Source organism: Xenopus tropicalis, chromosome 4, assembly GCF_000004195.4.
Source record: "Xenopus tropicalis strain Nigerian chromosome 4, UCB_Xtro_10.0, whole genome shotgun sequence".
NCBI lineage: Eukaryota > Metazoa > Chordata > Amphibia > Anura > Pipidae > Xenopus > Xenopus tropicalis.
Window position 1 is genome coordinate 52,596,093 of NC_030680.2, and position 21,238 is coordinate 52,617,330.

Sequence of the window (21,238 nt, forward strand, 5' to 3'; positions counted from 1 at the left end):
TTAACATGAGTTTACTTACACGGATACACTGATTGGATAGCATTTACATTTAATCATGCACCTCACTTCCTGTCTTTGTCCTGATGACGATCCTGTATGGATCGAAACGCGTAGACATTTTCGTGTAAATAAAGATTTTCTTTTTCTTTTTTTTTTCTCTTAATACCGTGAGTGCTTTCTGGAGGAGAATATATATATATATATATATATATATATATATATATATATATATATATATATATATATATATATATACACATATACATATACATAGTCACATCAAGACAGACTTCCTACTCTCTAATGCACAAACGTAGGGGGGCACAATGCTGCTGACTGTGCTTTAACATAAGTAACAGAACTCCAGGGTGTCTCTTTTGCCTCCTAGTAACTACTAGTTAGGCAGGTTTTACTCAGGCAAACAGATTAAACTTGCTGGACATGTAATTTTTTCAACATCAGCTACTATGTTACCATGTTACATTATAAAATACTAGGAGAAATTTATTGCAGGGAAGCTATCAACGGAGTTGCTGCAAAATGTGTGACTATTGAGTGCCTGACCCTTGTTCGTCCCTCTCCACCCCCTATTCTGCAGATCCAAGTTATGGTGTTTTGAGTGCTCAGGTACAAGACCCTGGTGTGGGGGGGGGGTGGTTAAGAGGATTTTATTGAGGGAGGGGATTTAAAATGGTCATTCACTTAAAGGAAAACTATTCCCCAGAATACTTAACCAACAGTTTATAATATGGGAACTAACCTATTAAAGAGTCTCGCCAAACTGGAATATATATATATATATCTCAGTAAATATTGCCCTTTTACATCCTTTCCCTCGATCCACCATGATCCCAGGAGGCGGCCCTTTATTCTTAAAATGCCAATTTTCTATTTAGGAGTACCCAATATCACATACTACTAAAAAGGTATATTTTATAAAAAGGCTTTATTTAGATAAATCAGGGCTTTACATAAGAGTTTGTTTATACAATATATTTTTATAGAGACCTACATTGCTTGGGGTATAGTTTTCCTTAAATAACTACACATTTTGATGGGAGGGGGGGGTCGCACATTCCCCAGATTGCCCATTGACAGCACTGCTGCAATTTTGTTAAATATAATAATTTCATGAGTCACCCTGGAGTTCCATTACTATTATTAAGGCACTTAGCCAACAGTATTGTGCCTTATGTGGCTACATTTAATATCTATTTAAAAGCAGGTGATACATTATAGCTAACATACAAATCACAGACCTCCTATTCTTAAGTACAAATACTTGGGTTACAAACTCCTTTAGCAGGAAGATTTCAAAATCATCAGCAGGTCACAATTATACAGTCTGTACAGAATTAATTGAATACTGAACTGAACTTGTGGCGTTTACAAAGAATTTTATGCTGAGCGTGCAAAAAAAGATTTACTGACTGAGGCCCTTGTGCTTTGAACTATAACTCCCAGCTCCCTCTGCAACTTTTGCTGTAGAGTGTAAACAAATACAAAGCCAGACATGTTAATTCAGCTAAAGCTACTCACCTTATGTACGGACTGGCTGCTGCCAGTATGTTTCTCTGTACAGGGATCTCCTGCCCCTCTAGAACCAGTAGTGCGTCGCAGAAGCCGGACTCCCCTCTGAATGAACCAAGAGCCCGGAGCAGCTTAGCCGCATGCTGGGGGTCACACACCTCGGTCATTGTGCACTGGGGCTCAGATTCAGACATCTAGATCAGGTGACCGTGTATTTCTGTACAAAGACAGGTAAGTGAAGGAGACAGAACTATGTCACACTAAAGGTGAGAGGTACATAGCTAGCTATAGAGCCACAGCACAGCGGCAGAGGGAAAGTCCTGGAGAGAACAATCTTACAGTCTGTGTCTGGGAAATCCAAAAAGTGTCAGAGGTTCCCAGACGTCAGGCAGCTCTGCACTACATAAACTAAAGCACGCCCAGTGGCTGCCACCACTCTCTGCCCTGAATCCCTGTGTGATGTCATCATAGCGCGCCAGCAGTGTGGTCAAAACATTCCCCCACCCAGCGCACACGTGTGATATGCAGTAGGAAGTGCTCAGTGAGTGTGCCTGGGGATGCAGCTTGTTACACAACAGAGAGCATTGCTTTGTTACTCAATATGAAGTGAAGGTAAATAGCAATGAGACAGTATAAGGGGGCAGGGAGACAGGCATGCTGGAAATGGAAAGGGTGGGCAGGCGGGGGTGGGGTGGCAGGCAGCAGCCTCTACTCATGTTCAAAAGAAGGCAGGGCTTGTGTTAGCTGGGGAAGTGAGAAATAATGATTGGGCTTATATGTTGCTTTTCTACCTATTTAAATCATATATAACCTTTTGGTTTGTTGTTGCTACAGGTTCTGCAAATCAATGGAACGTTAATAAAGAAAACTGTATCAAATAGACAACAGCCTGTTACAAAGATAGCCCACAGCTAAAACAGGAAAGCAACTAACAGCTAAGGGTCTGGATTTGTCCAAGAGGCAGACAAATAATACCTCCAGGAGCCCCGGCAGTACGTAAGCAGACCAGAGTGACAGCCTGGCTGTAAAAGGCCCTGGGTCGGACTGGCCCTTGTGGGCCCAGCGGCCCAGACCTGACCCTTGGCGGTGCTCCCCCTGCCTGACCGTTCCTCCCCTGACGTGTTAAACTTGCGCACATTCAGGGGAGGACGTTGCGTGGGGGCCCCTGCAGGGGAAGGAGGTTAGGGGACGCAGCCAGCAGGGGCATCTGCAGGGCAAAAATTCGAATTGGAAACGAACATTTTGTGACTTTTTCATATTTTTTGCGATTTTTTTCATCGCCGTTACGACTTTTTCGTCGCCGTTACGACTTGCGCAAATTGTCGCGACTTTTTCGTAGCCATTACGATTTGCTCGTATATTGTCGTGACTTTTTCGTATTGAGCGCTCGTAAATGGCGGGCAAAACTTTCAGACTTTGCATGATTTTGGAAGCCTCCCATAGGACTCAATGGCACTCTGCAGCTCCAACCTGGCCCAAGGAAAGTCACGATACTGAAGCCTGAATGAATCCGAAACTTTCGTACTCGGCGCGACAGCTACGAAAAAGTCGCGACAATTCGCGCAAGTTGTAACGCTACAAAAAAGTTGCGACAATTTGCGAAAAAATCGCAAAATACCGATCATTACGTGTGTTTTTTTTCTCGAAATGTAACTGTAACACTTGTTTGGCTAGGAATGGTTAAACCAGGCTAGTAGTGATATGAGAGCATGTGTGACTCTCTTTCTAAGGATGGGCCTTCGCTTAGGTGGAAGAGACCTGAACAGAGCTGAGGGTATAGTTAAACTACAACTCACTGTACCCCTTTGGAGATAGGACTGGATAGATACCTTATTCCTCAGGTTGATAACCCCTAGCTTGAGAGGGTCCCTATGGGTCCCTACATAACATTCTTCATTTAAGCCAAAAAGTTATTTTTTGGCTTAATCCATCCACAAAACATTCTTCCAGTATCCTTCTGGTTTGTCCACATGATATTTAGTGAGCTGTAGATGGTCAGCAATATTTTTGGTATATTTTTACACAATCTCTCTGACTGTTAATTGCTGGAATTCAAAGTCTTTAGAGACAGTCTTGTAACCTTTTCCAGCTTTAATGGCATCAGCAACTCTTTTTTGAGGTCCTCGTACACCGCCTTTATTTGAGCCATGATATACATCCACAAGTGTGTTTTATGTGTAATCAGGGTTTGCAGGATCCCTGTTCTTTAAATAAAACAGGGTCTCTCACTCTCACCTGATTGTCATCCCATTGACTGAAAACACCAGACTTGGATTTTAACTTCCAGTTATATGATAATCCAAAGGCTAATGCCACACGAAGCGCATGGCACATATTTTCGGTAAGCTGAAAAACGCTTGGCGAGAATACGCTCCATATGCTTTAATATCCCCCTACCTGTGCCTGCACCCGAATGAATTGAATACGCTCAGGTGCAGGCACATGTAGCCGATATCCACATAAAAACATGTGAAAATGTCTCGCAAGTGGAGGAAATATATTATGATATGAGCCGTTTTTGCACAGATAATATCATGGATTGTAAAACAGGTAAGTGATAGATCTGAGCTTAATCACTAATGTAACTTTTGGCAGCCAGCTGGTGAAACGTAATGATATTTTTTAGTGTACAACTTATAAAATCACTAAAACTAAAAGAAAAAAATTCCATATACAGATATGGGACCCATTATCCAGAATGCTCTGGATCTGGGGTTTTCCGGATAAGGGATCTGCAAAAGAACATATTACATTAATTTGATGAGTGAGTATAGTGCCCATCTGAAAGGCAATAAGCCATAAAGGCAGAGATTTGCCAGTTTATGAACAGGACCAGAACAGCTCTTAAAGGAACAGTAACACCAAAAAATGAACGTGTATAAAAGTAACTAAAATATAATGTGCTGCTGCCCTGCACTGGTAAAAGTTGTGTGTTTACTTCAGAAAGTCTACTATAAGCTGCTATGTAGCCATGGAGGCAGCCATTCAAAGGAGAAAAGGCACAGGCACATAGCAGATAACAGATAAAACACTATTGTATTCTACAGAGCTTATCTGTTATCTGCTATGTAACCTGTGCTTTTTCTCCTTTTTTCCAGCTTCAATAGCTGCCCCCGTGGCTACACAGCAGCTTATTATATCAATTATAGTAGTGTTACTGTAGCAAACACACCAGTTTTACCAGTGCAGGGCAACAGTACATTTTATTTTAATTACTTTAAAGCTCTTTTATTTTTTGGTGTTACTGTTCCTTTAATCCAAAATCCAAAAATGTTTTAAATAATTTTTTTCATCTCTAACTGTCCCTAAACATGAACACATACTTTTACTTTTTCCACTTTTGTGAATTCCTTCCTAAATGTTCTGCTATAGAATAACCCTAGGGGGAATTCACAAAAGTGGTGATATTGAGACAAAATAAAAGTGGAGATAGATTTGTGGGATTTTCCACCTAATTCACAAACCTCTATCTCCACTTTTGTGAATTTGTCTTTTAAGCAGACAGTTTTCAGATTTTGTCATTTTCCAGACGTTTGTTTTTATGAATCTGCCTTTAGCTCTTAGTAAATTTGTCGGTGCCTTCAAACCCAGTCCCAAATCTACATGAACCTTGGAATAAGGATTTTACCAGCAGGATTTTGCATTTCATATGCCATTTCACTTTGGGGGCATTTCCTGAGGGGTAATTCTAGTTTGCACAGGGAAATTATACATCATTTTTTTCTATATTTCTGTGTAATTCCACTTTTGTAACAAGATTTAAGGGTCTAAATACCTTCTTCTCTAGCCCCTACTCATTACTTAGCAGCAGCAATCCAGCCTGGGGGGAGAGGAGCGAGTAGAGCAGGAACTGACTGCCTGTGACATCGCTAAGCCCCGCCCACCCTATGCATATTCACTGCACTTTAAGTAGCTCTGCTGAAGTCTATCTGGGCCAGGGCCCCAGCCACATACTGAAGAGTGAAGAGTCTAAACCAGAAGCTGGCATAAGGGCTGGGTAGAGCACAGTTTTCAAGCAGTTATGGACATAATTGAACCCAAAGGTATTAAAATAAAAGCACTTACTTCTATTTTACATTATTTTACATGGTTTAGTGCATTGTTAAAATATATGGTATATGTCCCCTTTAAAGGGCATGTCAACTCCAAAAATATTTTTTTGCATAATGAAAGAAAACATAATTCTAAGCAACTTTCCAATATGAAATAATTAAAAATTTGTAGCACTTTAAACGTTATTTGTAAATGTAATTGCTATTGAAAGCGGCATTTGCTGAACTCCTGGTTGTTACATTTTAAACAATGTTGCAAACGTCTTCCTTCTCCAGCGAGTCAGGTCTGTCAGGCTGCTGACCCCCCCCCCCCCCCCCCCCCCGGGGCTTACTTATCAACTTTCTCAGAGAATGTTGATAAATGGAGGATTCATTCTCCCTACTTATTAAACAGTCCCCCTAGTTATATAGGTCTTGAGCAAACAGCAGGCTTCTGAGTTAGGATACACCAGCTGCCACTATGTAGCAAATAAAAAACATCCTATAAGTGGGAGGAGGTAGGATAGCCTAGTGGTAGGGAGACCGCCCTGTGACGACAGGGTTGCAGGTTCAATTCCCTCCTCCGGGGTCCGCCTCGTGACTGCCCTGGGCACGGTCACATAACCTCCCAACGTGAAGATATCAGCCTTTAGAAATAGGCTGGTGGAGCGATGTCCAGATTTTTTTTCAGTGGCTGCATTTACATTTTCCATAAATCCTCTCTTTGCATTTTTAAGGGAATTGTGCTGTCTATGGCAGCTGAAAGCAACTGTCACAGGAAAAATCCGTTTCTTATCACTGGCATTAAGAAGCCAATTGATAGGTGAGCTGAGCTGCAGCACAGGGACAATGTGCAAGTGCATTTTAGGGTTATTTTTGGGAATTTGATTAGGAAATATGGAAATAATCATAGAACAGAATCTACACTGGGGAGCTGATAGGAGAGTAATGGAGATAGTAACATAGTAAGTTGGGTTGAAAAAAGACATCAAGTTCAACTGTAATGCCTATATATAACCTGCCTAACTACTAGATATTCCCTGAGTCGTATAATAGTGCCCAGATGGTATGTAATACAGGCGATATCCTTTGAGCGCTATCTGTTATCCCCTGCTGGTATATGGTACATGACATTCACCCTATTTCTATGCATTATCAGTAACTCTTCAGCCAGAATATAGTTCAGCAGGGGGTACGCTAACCATTTAGCTGTTTTGTCTAGACAACTGCCCCAGTATCGAGTATGTTGCAGGCTACACTGATTCCCAAGCAGCCACGGCTCATGTATCTAAATGGATTACTAATAAACTCTGAGCAGCGAATTGCCTTTGCATCTTTATACAAAATGAATATTAAAGTGGTCAGGTTCCGTTTGCCAAAACACTGTCCAGTCAGGGGTCGCAACACAAACTGGGCAAATGTTAAATACATGTATTCCCATTCATTCCTAATAGTGCAGGGCAGCCCTGGGAATTGCAGGGTTAAATTGAGAGCAAATTAAACACATTGATGGGGGGAATTCACAAAATTTGAGAAAAATATTGAAGATAGATTTGTGGGATTTTCCACCTAATTCACAAACCTCTATCTTCACTTTTGTGAATTTGTCTATTAAGCAGACGGTTTTCAGAGTTTGTCATTTTCCCTATGTTTTTTTTATGAATCTGCCTTTAGCTCTTAGTAAATTAGTCGGTGCCATCAAACCTAGTCCCAAATCTACATGAGCCTTGGCTTGGAATAAGGATTTTACCAGCAGGATTTTGCATTTCATATGCCATTTCACTTTGGGGGCATTTCCTGAGGGGTAATTTTAGTTTGCACAGGGAAACTATACATCATTTTTTTTTCAGGACAATCTATCATTTTTTTTCTATATTTCTGTGTAATTCCACTTCTGTAACAAGATTTAAGGGTCTAAATACCTTATTCTCTAGCCCCTACTCATTACTGGGCAGCAGCAATCCAGCCCGGGGGGGGGGGAGAGGAGCGAGTAGAGCAGGAACTGACTGCCTGTGACATCGCTAAGCCCCGCCCACCCTATGCATATACACTGCACTTTAAGTAGCTCTGCTGAAGTCTTTCAGGGCCAGGGCCCCAGCCACACACTGAAGCGTGAAGAGTCTAAACCAGAAGCTGGCATAAGGGCTGGGTAGAGCACAGTTTTCAAGCAGTTATGGACATAATTGAACCCAAAGGTATTAAAATAAAAGCACTTCTATTTTACATTATTTTACATGGTTTAGTGCATTGTTACAATTTATGGTATATGTCCCCTTTAAAGGGCATGTCAACCCCCAAAAAAAACATAATTCTAAGCAACTTTCCAATATGAAACAATTAAAAATTTGTAGCACTTTAAACGTTATTTGTAAATGTAATTGCTATTGAAAGCAACATTTGCTGAACTCCTGGTTGTTACATTTTTAACAATGTTGCAAAGGTCTTGCTTCTCCAGCGAGTCAGGTCTGTCAGGCTGCTGCCTTGTGTTACACTGTTTCAACAGTCTGAGCCCCCAGGGCAGAGAATAGAAAAGGACAGGCAAGCACTGCTTGTAATAGCAATTATATATACAAATAACTCAAAAACCATTACAAACTTGTAATAAATGTATATTGCAAAGCTGCTTAGAATTTTGGTTTCTTTAATTAGGCAAAAAATTATATTTTGAGTTGCCTTGTCCTTTAAAGAGGGGGCACTGCTGCTAAAACTAAAATTTTGCCTGGGAGGCTTTAATTTTCCTTTAAATAAAAATGAATATATTCACAAAAATCAATATATGTCTTTTAAACAGACAGTTTTCAGATTTTGTCATTTTCCCGACATTTTTTTTTATGAATTTGCCTTTAGCTGTTAGTAAATCTGTCTGTGCCATCAAACCCAGTCCCACAGCTACATGAGCCTTGGGATAAGGATTTTACCACCAGGATTTTGCATTTCATACGCCATTTGCCATTTCACTTTGGGGCATTTTCCTGAGGGGTAATTTTAGTTTGCCCAGGGAAACTATACATAATTTTTTCAGGACAATCTGGGCTTTCTAATGTTTTCTATATTTCTGCGTAATTCCACTTCTGTAACAAGATTTAAGGGTCAGCAGCAATCCGGCCCACTCACCAACATGCCCGGTGATAAGGGGCCCAACAGGACTAGGGCCCACTTGGTTTTTATCCATTGCCTTGTCGGGCCAGTCCAACCCTGTACCCCAATATCCTAGTTTGGGTGCCAGTGTGTATGTGCCACCAAGATGGCTGCTGGAAACAGGTGGGGACCAATGCTGTTAAGCAGCTCTGTAGTTCAGGACATGCTATGTGGGCACAGATAAGTTGGGGCAAATGTCAATGAAGTGGTTAAAGAGGGGGCACTGCTGCTAAAACTAAACATTTGCCTGGGAGGCTTTACTTTTTCTTTTAATAAAAATGTTTACAATATATTCACACAAAATGTTATTATTGTCTCATTGATTAAGCTAAAACTACCATAACAATGCAAATGTGAGGTAAAAACTGTTTAAAAAAAGTTTAATTTATATCTTATATATAATCAGTGTTTTACTTGTTTATAAAATGTTAATAAGGCTTTTTGCACCTATTGTTCTAGGGTTAGACAGAAACTTGTCCCCTAATAATAGGCTGCTAATCCCCAGCACATATGATGATAGACAGCTTGGTCACCAATCACCTTACAGATACTGGGGTGGTGAGCTTTTAAAAAAATAAATTCCTCTTCCTCATCCACCCTACAGCATAAAGTGGAGACCAGTTTCCTTTCAGTGGGATGTTCTATACACCCAGGGTGTACAATGCAGCTCTTTTTCAGTCAAATCAAATGAAGATATATATATATATATATGCATGTATTTGACATTTTTAGACAATTGTCTGCACAAGGCAATTGTAAATCATATGAGTAGTAAATTAATTAAAAAAAGAGTCTTTTTCTGCAGTTTCCTGATGTAACATTGCATGTGTCCAGTGTATTGCTTATAGGCCCATTATAATGCAAGAACCCCTTAGCTAGATATTTAGGGCCTGAAGGGGAAAATGCAGCAGCATTCAGAGCCATGATGTGAACAGTGATATTTAGGGGCTCGTTTACTAACCATTGATTATTTTATTTTATAGTTGAGTCGGATTTTTTTTTTCGTAACAGTTGCAGAGAAAAACCACTGCAACTTTTCCAAGATTTACTATGTGTTTAAATGGCTAAAATTCCGAATTTGAGAATTCCCAAGATTCAAACTTGCTGAGTTCATGTAGAAGTCAATGGCAAAGGTCCCTTGTCTTTCCTTGGAGTTCTTTTGTCTTAAAACTTTAGAGACTTCATTGGGTTTTGTTAGAAAATCCAGACTTCTTTTGAATTGTTGCAACAACGAGTCGATAAAGTCTGGATTTTTGCAGGCATAATTAGAAAAAGTCGAACTTTTCTTGGAGTGACTTTTCCTTGAGACTTTTTTTTAGTAAATATCAGACATTTGGGAAAAACAAATTTGAAAATAAAAAAAAAAAGATTTAGTAAAGCTACCCCTAAGAGTGCCTCTTGTTTGGAAATATCCATGGATTTACTATACATAATTATGTATGTGCGAGTCTAATACCTAAATGTGAAAACTGATTGCTTCAAAGTGTTATTATCCTCTACCCACTGAGCTGTAAGACTTGTATAGGGAGTTGTTGAGGTACAAAGTTGAAATGCACATGGGTGCATGTTGTTAAACATTTCCTATTAGCTAAGGTTTTTTATAATGTTTATCTTACCGTGTTACCGACCTCGCAAGTAAGTAAAGTTATAGGCTAGTCTTACCAGGAGAAAACCTAGACAGATAATGACAAACATTTAAGTTACATATTATTTCAGGGAGAAGAGAGATGCATTTCACAAAAAATACTGCAGTGATGCGTAATTGTGACAAGTTGGCAGCGCATTGCATTGCTACTCTTTTAGCTGCCTGTAGCTAGGGGTAGATGAGGAGGTACGTGCCTAGCGTCACCTACTCTGTAGTGCCATAGGCAGGTGCCTATTCTGCCTAATCCTAGTTCGGGCACTGGTCAGGGGAGCAGGTGGGAGCATTGCATGTGGTGGGGAAATGGGTGGAGTGGGCTGGGAAATGGGCAGAGTGAGTGAGGCATTGCCAGTAAATTGTAATTCCAGCCTCAGCCCTAGCTAGTAATTTACCAGCTGATTTTAGTCCTATTTAATGTGCTTATTTTTAGGAATGTTGTAGGTGTATATTTTCCCTTTAAGTCCATTACAGTCCGTATTTTCCACATTCAAGCTCAACCGTTTCATTCATTAGCTTTTCAATGACTTGCCTGCAACTATTCGAAAACAACTGTTTGATTTTCTATCGGATCAATCAGCATTAACATCTGACATTTCATTAAAGAGTTTGCTTTTATTCACTTGTATAAAGATGAAATTGTTTCTGGAAATGTGGTAAATTTTCTATGACAATTCGCCAGTGTATTTTTCCCATACAATGGTAATGGGTAAAATTCTCTAGAAAAATTACGTATGTGGAAACTTTACATGGAGGGTGTGATGTACAGGTAGATAATGAGTTTCAAAAGTAGCTGCTCTATCTTTATAATGAAAGTTTGCCAGCCTGAACCTGGCGCAATTTTTCTTGGCAAAAATTTGTTCTTGAGCTCTTGGTAAATTGGAGAATATTAACTGATTAAATTTCACCTGGAGACGTAAATCTACGTCAATGCAAAGATAATTTTCATCACTACGAACTTGTTGTATTCTCCTTTTAGTAAATTGGAGGATTCTTGATTTTTGGTGAAACTTCTCCAAATTTTCACTTTAACCCTTTGATAAATATGCCTCATAAAGAGAGGCAGTGGGTACTGACACCACCAAGTAAACTATATACAGTGGATCACACCATAAGATACCCCACATACTGTAAGTTGTAAATAATAAAAGCAGTGAGCGCTGATACCAAACATGAAAAGCAGGTATATAGAGGCCCAAACAGCCCCCCACCAACCCACTAAATAGTTACTCTCCTCCCCTATATCCCTTTAACCTGCTGCCTAACACCCAGGGTCATCCTTATGGTAATTGGTTATCACCACTTTTGTGAATTCCCCACATAGTATTCTAAAATTCTGCTCCTCTATAAGAAATATAAGACAAGAGCAGACCCAATACATAAAGCAATGAAAAACAAAGAACTTTGGGCTCAAAGAGACGAGTGGAGAATTAAACAAGTAAACCATTTTATACAAACATTAAAAATAGACAAAAGCATGAATAAAGAACTAACAAACTTTGAAAAATGATGTTCAATGGAGGTTGAACTCAGGCATATTTTATCATTACTATATAAAATACTACGAGACTATAAATATACAAATCTACCTCAATATAGTAAATCATGGGAAAGAGAATTAAATACCACATTCTCAGAAGAAAATTGGGAAAACATATTTCACATCACCGCAAAATGTTCGATAAGTAATAGGTTTCAAGAGTAATCATACAAGCTCCTATCCAGATGGTATAGGACACCAACACAGCTCTATAAATTTAAGGTATTACCTACAGATAAACGCTGGAGATGCAAAATGGGTAGGGGAACCTAACCCACATTTGGTATACTTGCCCCAAGATACAAGAATACTGGGCCCAAATAAAGGAGAACTGTGCCGACATACTCAACGAACCAATATCGTTAGATGTACAAGCAATAATGCTCTTTCACAAGTATGAACCAAAAGAAAACTCTAAAAAATACCTACTACTCCAGTTGTTATTAGCAGCTAAAGCACTAATCCCAATGAACTGGAGAAAAGAAAGTTCTCCAACAATAGAAAGATGGTACCAAATAGTAAATGAAATATGCCTGATGGAAGACCTAACATCTATCCATAACAAGTATCTAGAATTTACAGCAGTGTGGCTTCCTTGGAAGGAATTCATAGGGAAAGGAAGTAGATAGAGGATCCCAGGACCCCAATCTAAGGCAGGGAACCAAAATACAAACCTATAAGGCACAAAAAACAAAAAAGAGAGAGAAATAAAGAGTAAAACGAAAATACTTACCAGAACGTGTAAAAACGGGCAGCAGCTACCTAAAGAAGGGAAAGTAAAGAAAGATAGTTAACTAGACAAAACTGTAACATCTTAATTAAGAAAGGGCGAATACTACATTACTTACATATTATGTTGATAAGTTTCCTTTATTTCTTTTCTTTTTCACTTGTTTATCCCTTGGCTCTCTTTTATTTCATTTTGTTACTTCATTTCTTTATTTCGATGGTAATAACTATGAAAAGTAAACTAAAGATATAACTCTACATAAAAGAAACAAAATAAATGTTAAACACAATGGGCCCGATTCACTAAAGTGCGATAAAAATGATCGCACGCTTTTTTGCAGTAAAAAAGATGCGAAAATTAGCGCGCGATTCACCATAGTATTATCGCGTGCGATAAGTCGCCATTTTCGCATGCGGTATTTCTCGCGCTAGTTTTACCGCATGCGTTAATTTCCGCGCTGAAAAGAATACGATCGCATGATTCACTATAACTTTTTCGCGCTAAATATCGCATTCGGGTATGCGAAAATTAACTCCTACTACAGGCAGGCAAAAAATTATAGAAAGGTACAGTAAATGAGTTTTTGCCAATAAAATATGGACTTACAGTGTTATTTATTCAAGTATGTGTCTTTTTACTCAATTTCACTAAAGTCTTGGAATTCGGAATTGGAATTCGGAAATGGAATTTCGCTACTAATATACAGTACAATAGTGGTAAAAATTTAGTCGCCAAAATATACAGGAGAATAGTGGTAAATATTTAGTCGCCAAAATATACAGTACAATAGCGGTAAGTATTTAGTCGCGATATTATACAGTACTATAGCAGTAAATATTTAATCGCTATATTATATTGCGCGTTTTGTCGCGACAAATACACTACACGTTATATTTTGGTGACTATTCGCCATTTGTAATCTCGTGATAGGCGCGACTTGCGGCCATTTTGTTTCAGAGCCTGCTGTGATTGAGAGAGTGAACATGCCTGGGGTATCGGAGCTACGACTGGTGGAGAGGCGCTACATCTGCCGCTATCTCCTGCGCTCATCCTATGATAGGCAGCCACTGGGGATGGTAGGGGTCCACAAGAGAAAGAGGGCAATCCTCCACAGGCTGATGCGGAGGTTACAAGGTTACAACACCGCTATGCCCTCCAAATGGACCTCAGGACTCTCCAGTGGATATGGTCGGATATGAAGCGCAGGAGTCCAGAATTAATAGCTGAAATAGCGGAAGGTAATTATTGAACTTTTAAAAATTGAAGAAATGTATATTCTATATATATATATGTACAAAACTAGAAAGAATATGCTGCACACTCAGGTCTTAGATGCAAAAAAAACCAAAAAATTTTTATTTGGATCAAGTCCTTGCTTACTTTATACTGCACCCAGGCAAATTATTACATAGTAACATAGTAAGTTGGGTTGAAAAAAGACATACGTCCATCACGTTCAACCATAATGCCTATATATATAACCTGCCTAACTACTAGTTTATCCAGAGGAAGGCAAAAACCCCATCTGAAGCCTCTCTAATTTGCCTCAGAGGGGAAAAAATTCCTTCCTGACTCCAAGATGGCAATCGGACCAGTCCCTGGATCAACTTGTACTGAGAGCTATCTCCCCTACCCCTGTATTCCCTCACTTGTACTGAGAGCTATCTCCCATACCCCTGTATTCCCTCACTTGTACTAAGAGCTATCTCCCATAACCTTTTATTCCCTCACTTGCTAAGAATCCATCCAGCCCCTTCTTAAAGTTATATAATGTATCCGCCAGCACAACTGATTCGGGGAGGGAATTCCACAACTTCACAGCTCTCACAGTAAAAAATCCTTACTTCTTTTTACATCCCAGGTGCATGACCTTACATTTATCTTACTACTTCGTTATACATGAGTGCCTGCTTTGACCTGTTCCTATATATATGTGTATATATGCATGTTTTTTTAAAAACCACACACAATAAAGTTCACAATAAAGAGGGAATGTTAAATATGTTGTGGCATTTTGAAAAAAAAACATATACACATATATATATATACACATCTATTTGGCAAAACATATGCATAAATAAGTTTAAAGCAGGGGGGAAGCGGCAGGGAGCAGCCCATTTGGGGGAAGGGCCCGAATATTTTAGGGGGCCCTGGCTAACAATGTCTGTGTGTCCTTTGTATTGATGTGAGGGTTCACAGGGGGAGGGGCCATTGGGGGCGTGGGAGGAGGGGGGCCCAAAAAATGTTGTGAGGGGCCCCGTTATTTATGACGGTGGCCCTTTGTGTATGAATGTATATATATATATATATATATATATATATATATATATATGTATAATATATTTAACTAACATCTTGCAATACTATCTCACAGACCTTCAGCTGGATGTAGCGCCTCATCCAGAGGCCCAACCCCAGGCACACCAGGCTGCAGAGGCTCTCCAGGCCCAACAGGCCCCCGAGCCACCCGAGGCCGACCAACAGGCCCCTGAGGTACCCGAGGCCGACCAACAGGCCCCCGAGGCCCAACAGGCCCCCGAGCCACCCGAGGCCGACCAACAGGCCCCCGAGCCACCCGAGGCCGACCAACAGGCCCCCGAGGCCCGACAGGCCCCTGAGGCACCCGAGCCACCCGAGCCACTCGAGGCCGACCAGCAGGCCCCTGAGGCACCCGAGCCACCCGAGCCAAGTTCTGCTCCCCTGGCCGAAGACTGGGTTGAGGCAAGTCCTCCGACCGAAGAAGTGGGGACCCAGACATCACCATCCAGCTTGGACCTCACTCTTCGGTCCATACAAGAGGACCTTGCCTCCATGAAGGCCCAGTTGGCCAGAGTGGAGCAGAAAGTTGACTTATTTATGGGCAGCAAGCCCTAAGTTTTTCAGATTTAAAAAAAAAAAAAAATTTAAGAATTTTAGTGTAAAAATAAAAGTTGTTTGATTTTTCTACTTTTAACTGAGTAATGTCTAATTATTTTTCCTTCCTTTTTCCTATACTTTCATGTAGTTTCCCCTACACTCTTACATTTATCAGTAACAGCATCAATATGCTATATGGTTTAAATGTTTGCAAATATTCTGGCAACAATTTTGTCTTTAGCCCATTTTGCTGAATAGTAAAACTTGCGTTAATTAGTATGTAGCGTATTTTCTGGCGAGTGTGATAACTGCCAATCCAATGTTTTGTTGCCAGAATAATTGCAATATTATATTTGTTCCCGTTTAATAAAGTGCCCATACAAATAAAGCCTCCTGTAAGCTGATAGTGTGCATAGAGGCTACCTAATAGCCAATCTTAGCCCTTATTTGGCACCTCCATAAACTTGTATGATGCTTGTGTTGCTCTACAAGTCTTTTTACATTTTACTGTGGCTCACTAGTAAGAAAGGTTGGGGATCCCTGGTCTAAGTAGATGACATCAACTGCCATTCCAGCATCAAGGTTCCTGGTCACCTCCTCATAAAAGGCGATTAAATTAGTCTAAATTAAACCATGCTGACACAAACTTATAATATTGTGATTTGCAATGTATTCAAGTTCCCTATACCTTATTACCCCTTCCAAAAGTTTTCCTACTACTAATGTCAGACTAACAGGCCTATAGTTTTCAGGCTAAGAACAGGATCCCTTTTTAAATAACGGCACCACATTAGCAATTCACCAGTCTTGGGGCACCATGTCAGACCTCAATGAATCCTGAAAAATTAAATGAAGAGGTTTGGCAATTACAGTGCTAAGCTGCCCTGGGATGAATCCCATCCGGTCCTGGAGCTTTGTTTACCTTTACATGTTCAAGTCTCTTGAATTTCCGCCCGAGTGACCCATGCGTCAGTAGTTATATTACTAGAATTGGGTCTATTAAAAGGGAAGCCTTGATTACCTGGCTCCTCAGTTGTATAGATAGATGAAAAATAAATAGTTCAAAATTTCTGCTTGTTCCCTGTTCTCATCAACCAACTGACCACCCTGTGATAATAAGGTTCCCACCCCTATAGAGAAAACCGGCGACTTCGGCTAATCGCGGCGCCGCGTATACCATCCCACTGTCGATTTACATTTTAGCCGGTTGGATGGCATTGCGGGGAGATTAGTCGCCCATGACAACGGAGATTTGTTGCGGCGCGACTAATCTCCCTGTGTGTCACGGCCCTAAGCAATACATTTGCACCTGGGCATTAACCCATAGCAACCAATCAGTGAGTATATTTTTCAGCCAGTCATGGTTCCCTTGAGTTACTGTCCATGTGCAAATTCCCACTGGTAAAAATTCCCAGTGTGTATTAAAGCCCCCTACGTCAGAAAACAAGGATCACATTACCACTTTGTTGGGTTTATTAATCCCAAAATGAAACATTGTTTCATTTTTACAAAGTTTATGTTAATGACACAAATGTTATTTAGCAATAAAACCAAATTTAGTTGGAATCATTTTTGTGTCTATTATACTTCAGATTTGTGTATTCCAGTCAATACAGTGAGTATTTATGGATTTTTAGTTTATGCAGATTAACTGGAATTATTGTACTGATTATAAAAACCCAGTAGAGGGTGCTGTAGCAGAATGAAATGTATTTGTAAAAGTGTGTTTTCAGATAGAAGAACTGTTGTGATGTCTGTATTCCAGTCACTAATATAATCTAATCTAATAATAGTATTTTGTAAAATATTTTTCTGCCTTTGCTTGGTTTTGGGTTTTACAGGGGTCATGGTAGATTCCTGGATTCTGACCCTGTGGACCATCTGTACCTGTGCAGTGTGAAATAATAGCAAGAAAATAGCCAAAATCCACTCCATGTATCTGCGCCTGGGCTGGCATAGTGTTTCTGGGTGCATACACAGAGTGCAGATGCCAGCAGATCAGTTGAGAATCAGCCCCATTGTGGCCTTAAGGTGGCCATACACGCTAAGATCTTTTAAAAGTCAAGGGCCGTTTAGTCCATTGCCCATAAGGTTGTAAATTGTTCTGTGCATATTTTTATTGTGTGCAACCCAACATCACCTGTGATGTTGTCCTTAGCAACCAATCAGATCTTTGCTTTTGTTTCTAACTTGTAGGTGACCACTAAATTCTAATTGCTGATTGGTTGTTATGGGCAGCATCCCCGGTGATGTTGGCTTTAAATACTATAATAAATATACCCCCTAGAGTAAGTTAAGTAAAATAGGGTGACGGTGCTCTGTTTTTTCCCTCGGATGGTGCATTTTTTTTCTAAAAGGAACACCAGCGATTACATTTACTGCATCTTGCTTTTCTTGTCCTTTAATGTTTAAATGTACAAGCCACAATTTTGACTTTTGAATTTATTGCATTGTTTTACTAGTCAAGCAGGACTTCAGCATTGGCGCTCTATTCTCTGTATCTGCATAGGGCTAATATATATAATTGTAGGGAGTTGCTTAATTGTTTACCTGTAATAACTACAACTGACACGCAGGTTATAACTACTACTGAGACTCTGTAACTCATACTTTTAGAAATTAGAGGGTGTATGTATGAGACAACCCAATATTCCTATTGGACTGATTTGCTGAAAGTACCTGCTAACAGGGAAACTGTAATACTGTTATCTTACTTTATTGATAAGCTTACTTTTATTGCACATGTCATAACAAGGGGACTCCTCAATTTCCCTTCGCCTTCAGCCATCCCTCTGAACCCCATTGTTACATACATTTATAAAACACCAGGAGCCGGAAATGGGTAAAAAGAGGCCACAGCATTTATTTACATTTTATCAAATAAATAGGACCATGCCAGCCTCACCCCAAGGCAATATTCAAAGCCAGAATTCCATAAGAGATCGCTACTATGCTCTGCTGTTCCTTACTGAAGACTTGAGATCAGCACTATGTCATTATATCCACCACTGAGTATTAGGCTGCCTATACCTACAGAGAGGATGGCCCCAAACTCTGCTACGAGCAGGAGCTGCATCTCCCACCATGAGAGAAGTTCAGCAGCCCTGCTGCCGGTCCTGAATCTGCAGTGCCTCGATGATAGGAAATCCAAGCAGGCTGTCACCTAGCACAAGCAGTAGTAGCGTCTGTATCAATCAACCCACCGTGCAGTCAAAGGAGAGAAGCTCCTTTCTCCCTCTTCTAAAATTTCCTGTGCAGTACTCTGGCAAGGTCCTACCGCTGCTGTGACAGAAACAACTTAAAATACATTACCATATAGCCACTGTTTTGATCCAGAGGAAGGCAAAAAACCCAGCCTGAAGCCTGTGCCAATTATGCCTCAAGAGGGAAAAAATTCCTTCCTGACCCCACCTGGCGATCGGAAAATTCCCTGGATCAAGGATTTGACTTTTATTTAACATAAATAATACCATGCAGACTCTCACATTCATACTGTATAGTGTTACCGAAACCACAATATAACAGTGCATATAGGAAAACATTCACATTCTGTTATTAATAGATAATATGAGAGCATAAAGAAGAAAATATCCTGGCATTTTACAAAATATGCAAAAAAGAGGGGAGGGCGGGTGGGATGTTTCTACCTGTTCAGAAGATAGGAAGTGAACTCCTTCTTTTGTGACATCATATCCCTATCCTTCTCCACCCCCCGGCCCAGCTTTCCCCCTCCTTAACTTACTGCTTCTCACCCAATCACAGCTGCATCTGATTTTTTCAATCTTTAAACATAAACCAGTGTAATGTGGCTGCTGGTCATTCGGATCCCTTGTCATGCAGCCCCTGCGTTTATAGCTTCAGAGCTTCCTTTCTCACTCATTTTTTCATTTCCATTAGATGTAGCTATCTTCCTAATATATTGACAATTACATAAATAGATTTTGCTCTTTAATGAGATTTTTCTGTGTGTTTTGCAGAATGAAGACTGAACTTTACACTTGTACGTGAAGCTTGATGTGTATAACCATTATTACACTTTGAACTCTTCTAAACGTGAAAATGATGATGAGATATGGTACAATATACACTATACTGTGCTTATATATCTATGAACTACAAGTGTATAAGAGCAGAGTCATACATCTTTGGTTTATAAAACTAACTATTCTTATATTTGCTAGCATGCATATCCACATATTGAGCATGTAATAACAGTCTTTTATATGACAACATTTCACAGGAGGAAATACAAATACAATCAATACATTTCTTAATTTAAAACCAACAGAAACTCATTTATTAATAGACATATAAATTACAAACTTTACTTCAGTAGCTTTATGACTGGCCTAGAGAGATTCTCAGTAGTTAGAGACAGTGATCACAGTTAATATTTAGTTTCACAGTGTTAACATATTGTAAGGAGATAAATTACAATGAAATGACACAAACAAAACATAATTTTACTTTGTGAGGAGCAGCTACAGTTTTTACTTGTTGTAAAAAAGTTATTTTCTACATTTTACACCATTCTGTTCCACAAAATATATCCAAAGGATACTCTGAGGTATAGGTTTTAAGGAATCATTTATTTTTAAAGGATCACTATAACCCCTTCCTCAATGTTAGTTCAATGTGTAGGGCTATCATTTTTGTCTGTTATTTAATAAGGAAATATCTATTTTTTTTATTTTTTGCTCTAAATTTGAAAATGAAACTAAAGTCACATTTTACTTCATGGTCCCAATGAGCAAAGTGAACAAATTAACAAATCAGCAGTCCACTGTAAGCTATAGCAGCTCATTATACATAGGCTTCTTAGTGGGCTACTAATTTGTTTCTCTGTGCTCATTTGAACCAGGACGTAGAATGTGATGTTAGTTTAATATTCAGATTTTGCCATTTAGTGCAAGAGATACCAGAAACCATATATATTTCCTAATTAAAACCATAGGCAAAAAGAATGTTTAGTACAAGCCCTATTCATTAAACCAATATTGAAAAAGTGGGTATACTGTCCTTTTCTTGATGAGGCCTGAACTGATAATCTGTGGATTCTAGCAAATCTGTGGATTCAGACAATCACTAGTTAGTGGGCTAGTGGGGTACTATTTGGGCCTTTCTGTACTTGAAATGCCAGGGCCTATTGTGACTCACAGTCCAGGCCTGTTAAAGGAGAAGGAAAGGTAAAAACTAAGTAAGCTTTATCAGAAAGGTCTATGTAAATACAGCCAAAAGAAACAGGATTTCTTGTCTCCTTCCTTGTCTCAGTAATTCCTGTGCCAGAGTCTGCCCAGCTCTCCCCTCTCTCCTGCTCCCCTCTTCCTCAAGAATGCTAAGAACTCCCCCCCCCCCCAGGAATGTGTGATCTGAGCCATTCAGCAACAAGCTTCCTCATAGTCTTACAAACCCTGCATGTACAGGGTCTTGGTGCAGGAGCGCAGCATTATGGGAATATATGGGGAGACTTAAGGGCACTATTAAGAGAACTGAAGGTATGCCTGCAGCTTGAGATTAACACTTTATTAGCCTTTCCTTCTCCTAATGAGGTATTATTTGAATAAGTATAGTGGTCCTTGTTAAGGTTACTGTATAAAACCAGCATGGTTTTTAAACTGAGAAGAAAGAACACTGCATTTATCAATGCCCTGCACACAAGTGCAAGAGCACTAAGGGGCACAAAACAAGTGCTACATGTGTCCACCTGCTTCTTGTGAATTCAGAGCTGCTGTCCAAAGTACAGGACAGGGTGAAGAAGCACAAAAAAACATGGT

The 21,238-nt window shown here is 39.8% G+C and overlaps 1 protein-coding gene across 2 annotated transcripts in view; it reads right to left on the reverse strand.

The window, feature by feature from the left end:
• The window catches only part of gan (gigaxonin), a 40,233-nt gene extending 38,269 nt beyond the window's left edge, over window positions 1-1,964 (reverse strand). Inside the window, exons 1-2 of one of the 2 annotated variants that reach the window (XM_012961106.3) lie at window positions 1,870-1,964; window positions 1,540-1,747 (exon numbers count right to left, since the gene is read on the reverse strand). In XM_012961106.3, the coding sequence (XP_012816560.1) occupies window positions 1,540-1,724 (185 nt within the window). In that variant the 5' untranslated portion in view covers window positions 1,725-1,747; window positions 1,870-1,964. 2 annotated transcript variants of the gene reach the window in all.
• Window positions 1,965-21,238: the final 19,274 nt, after the last annotated feature.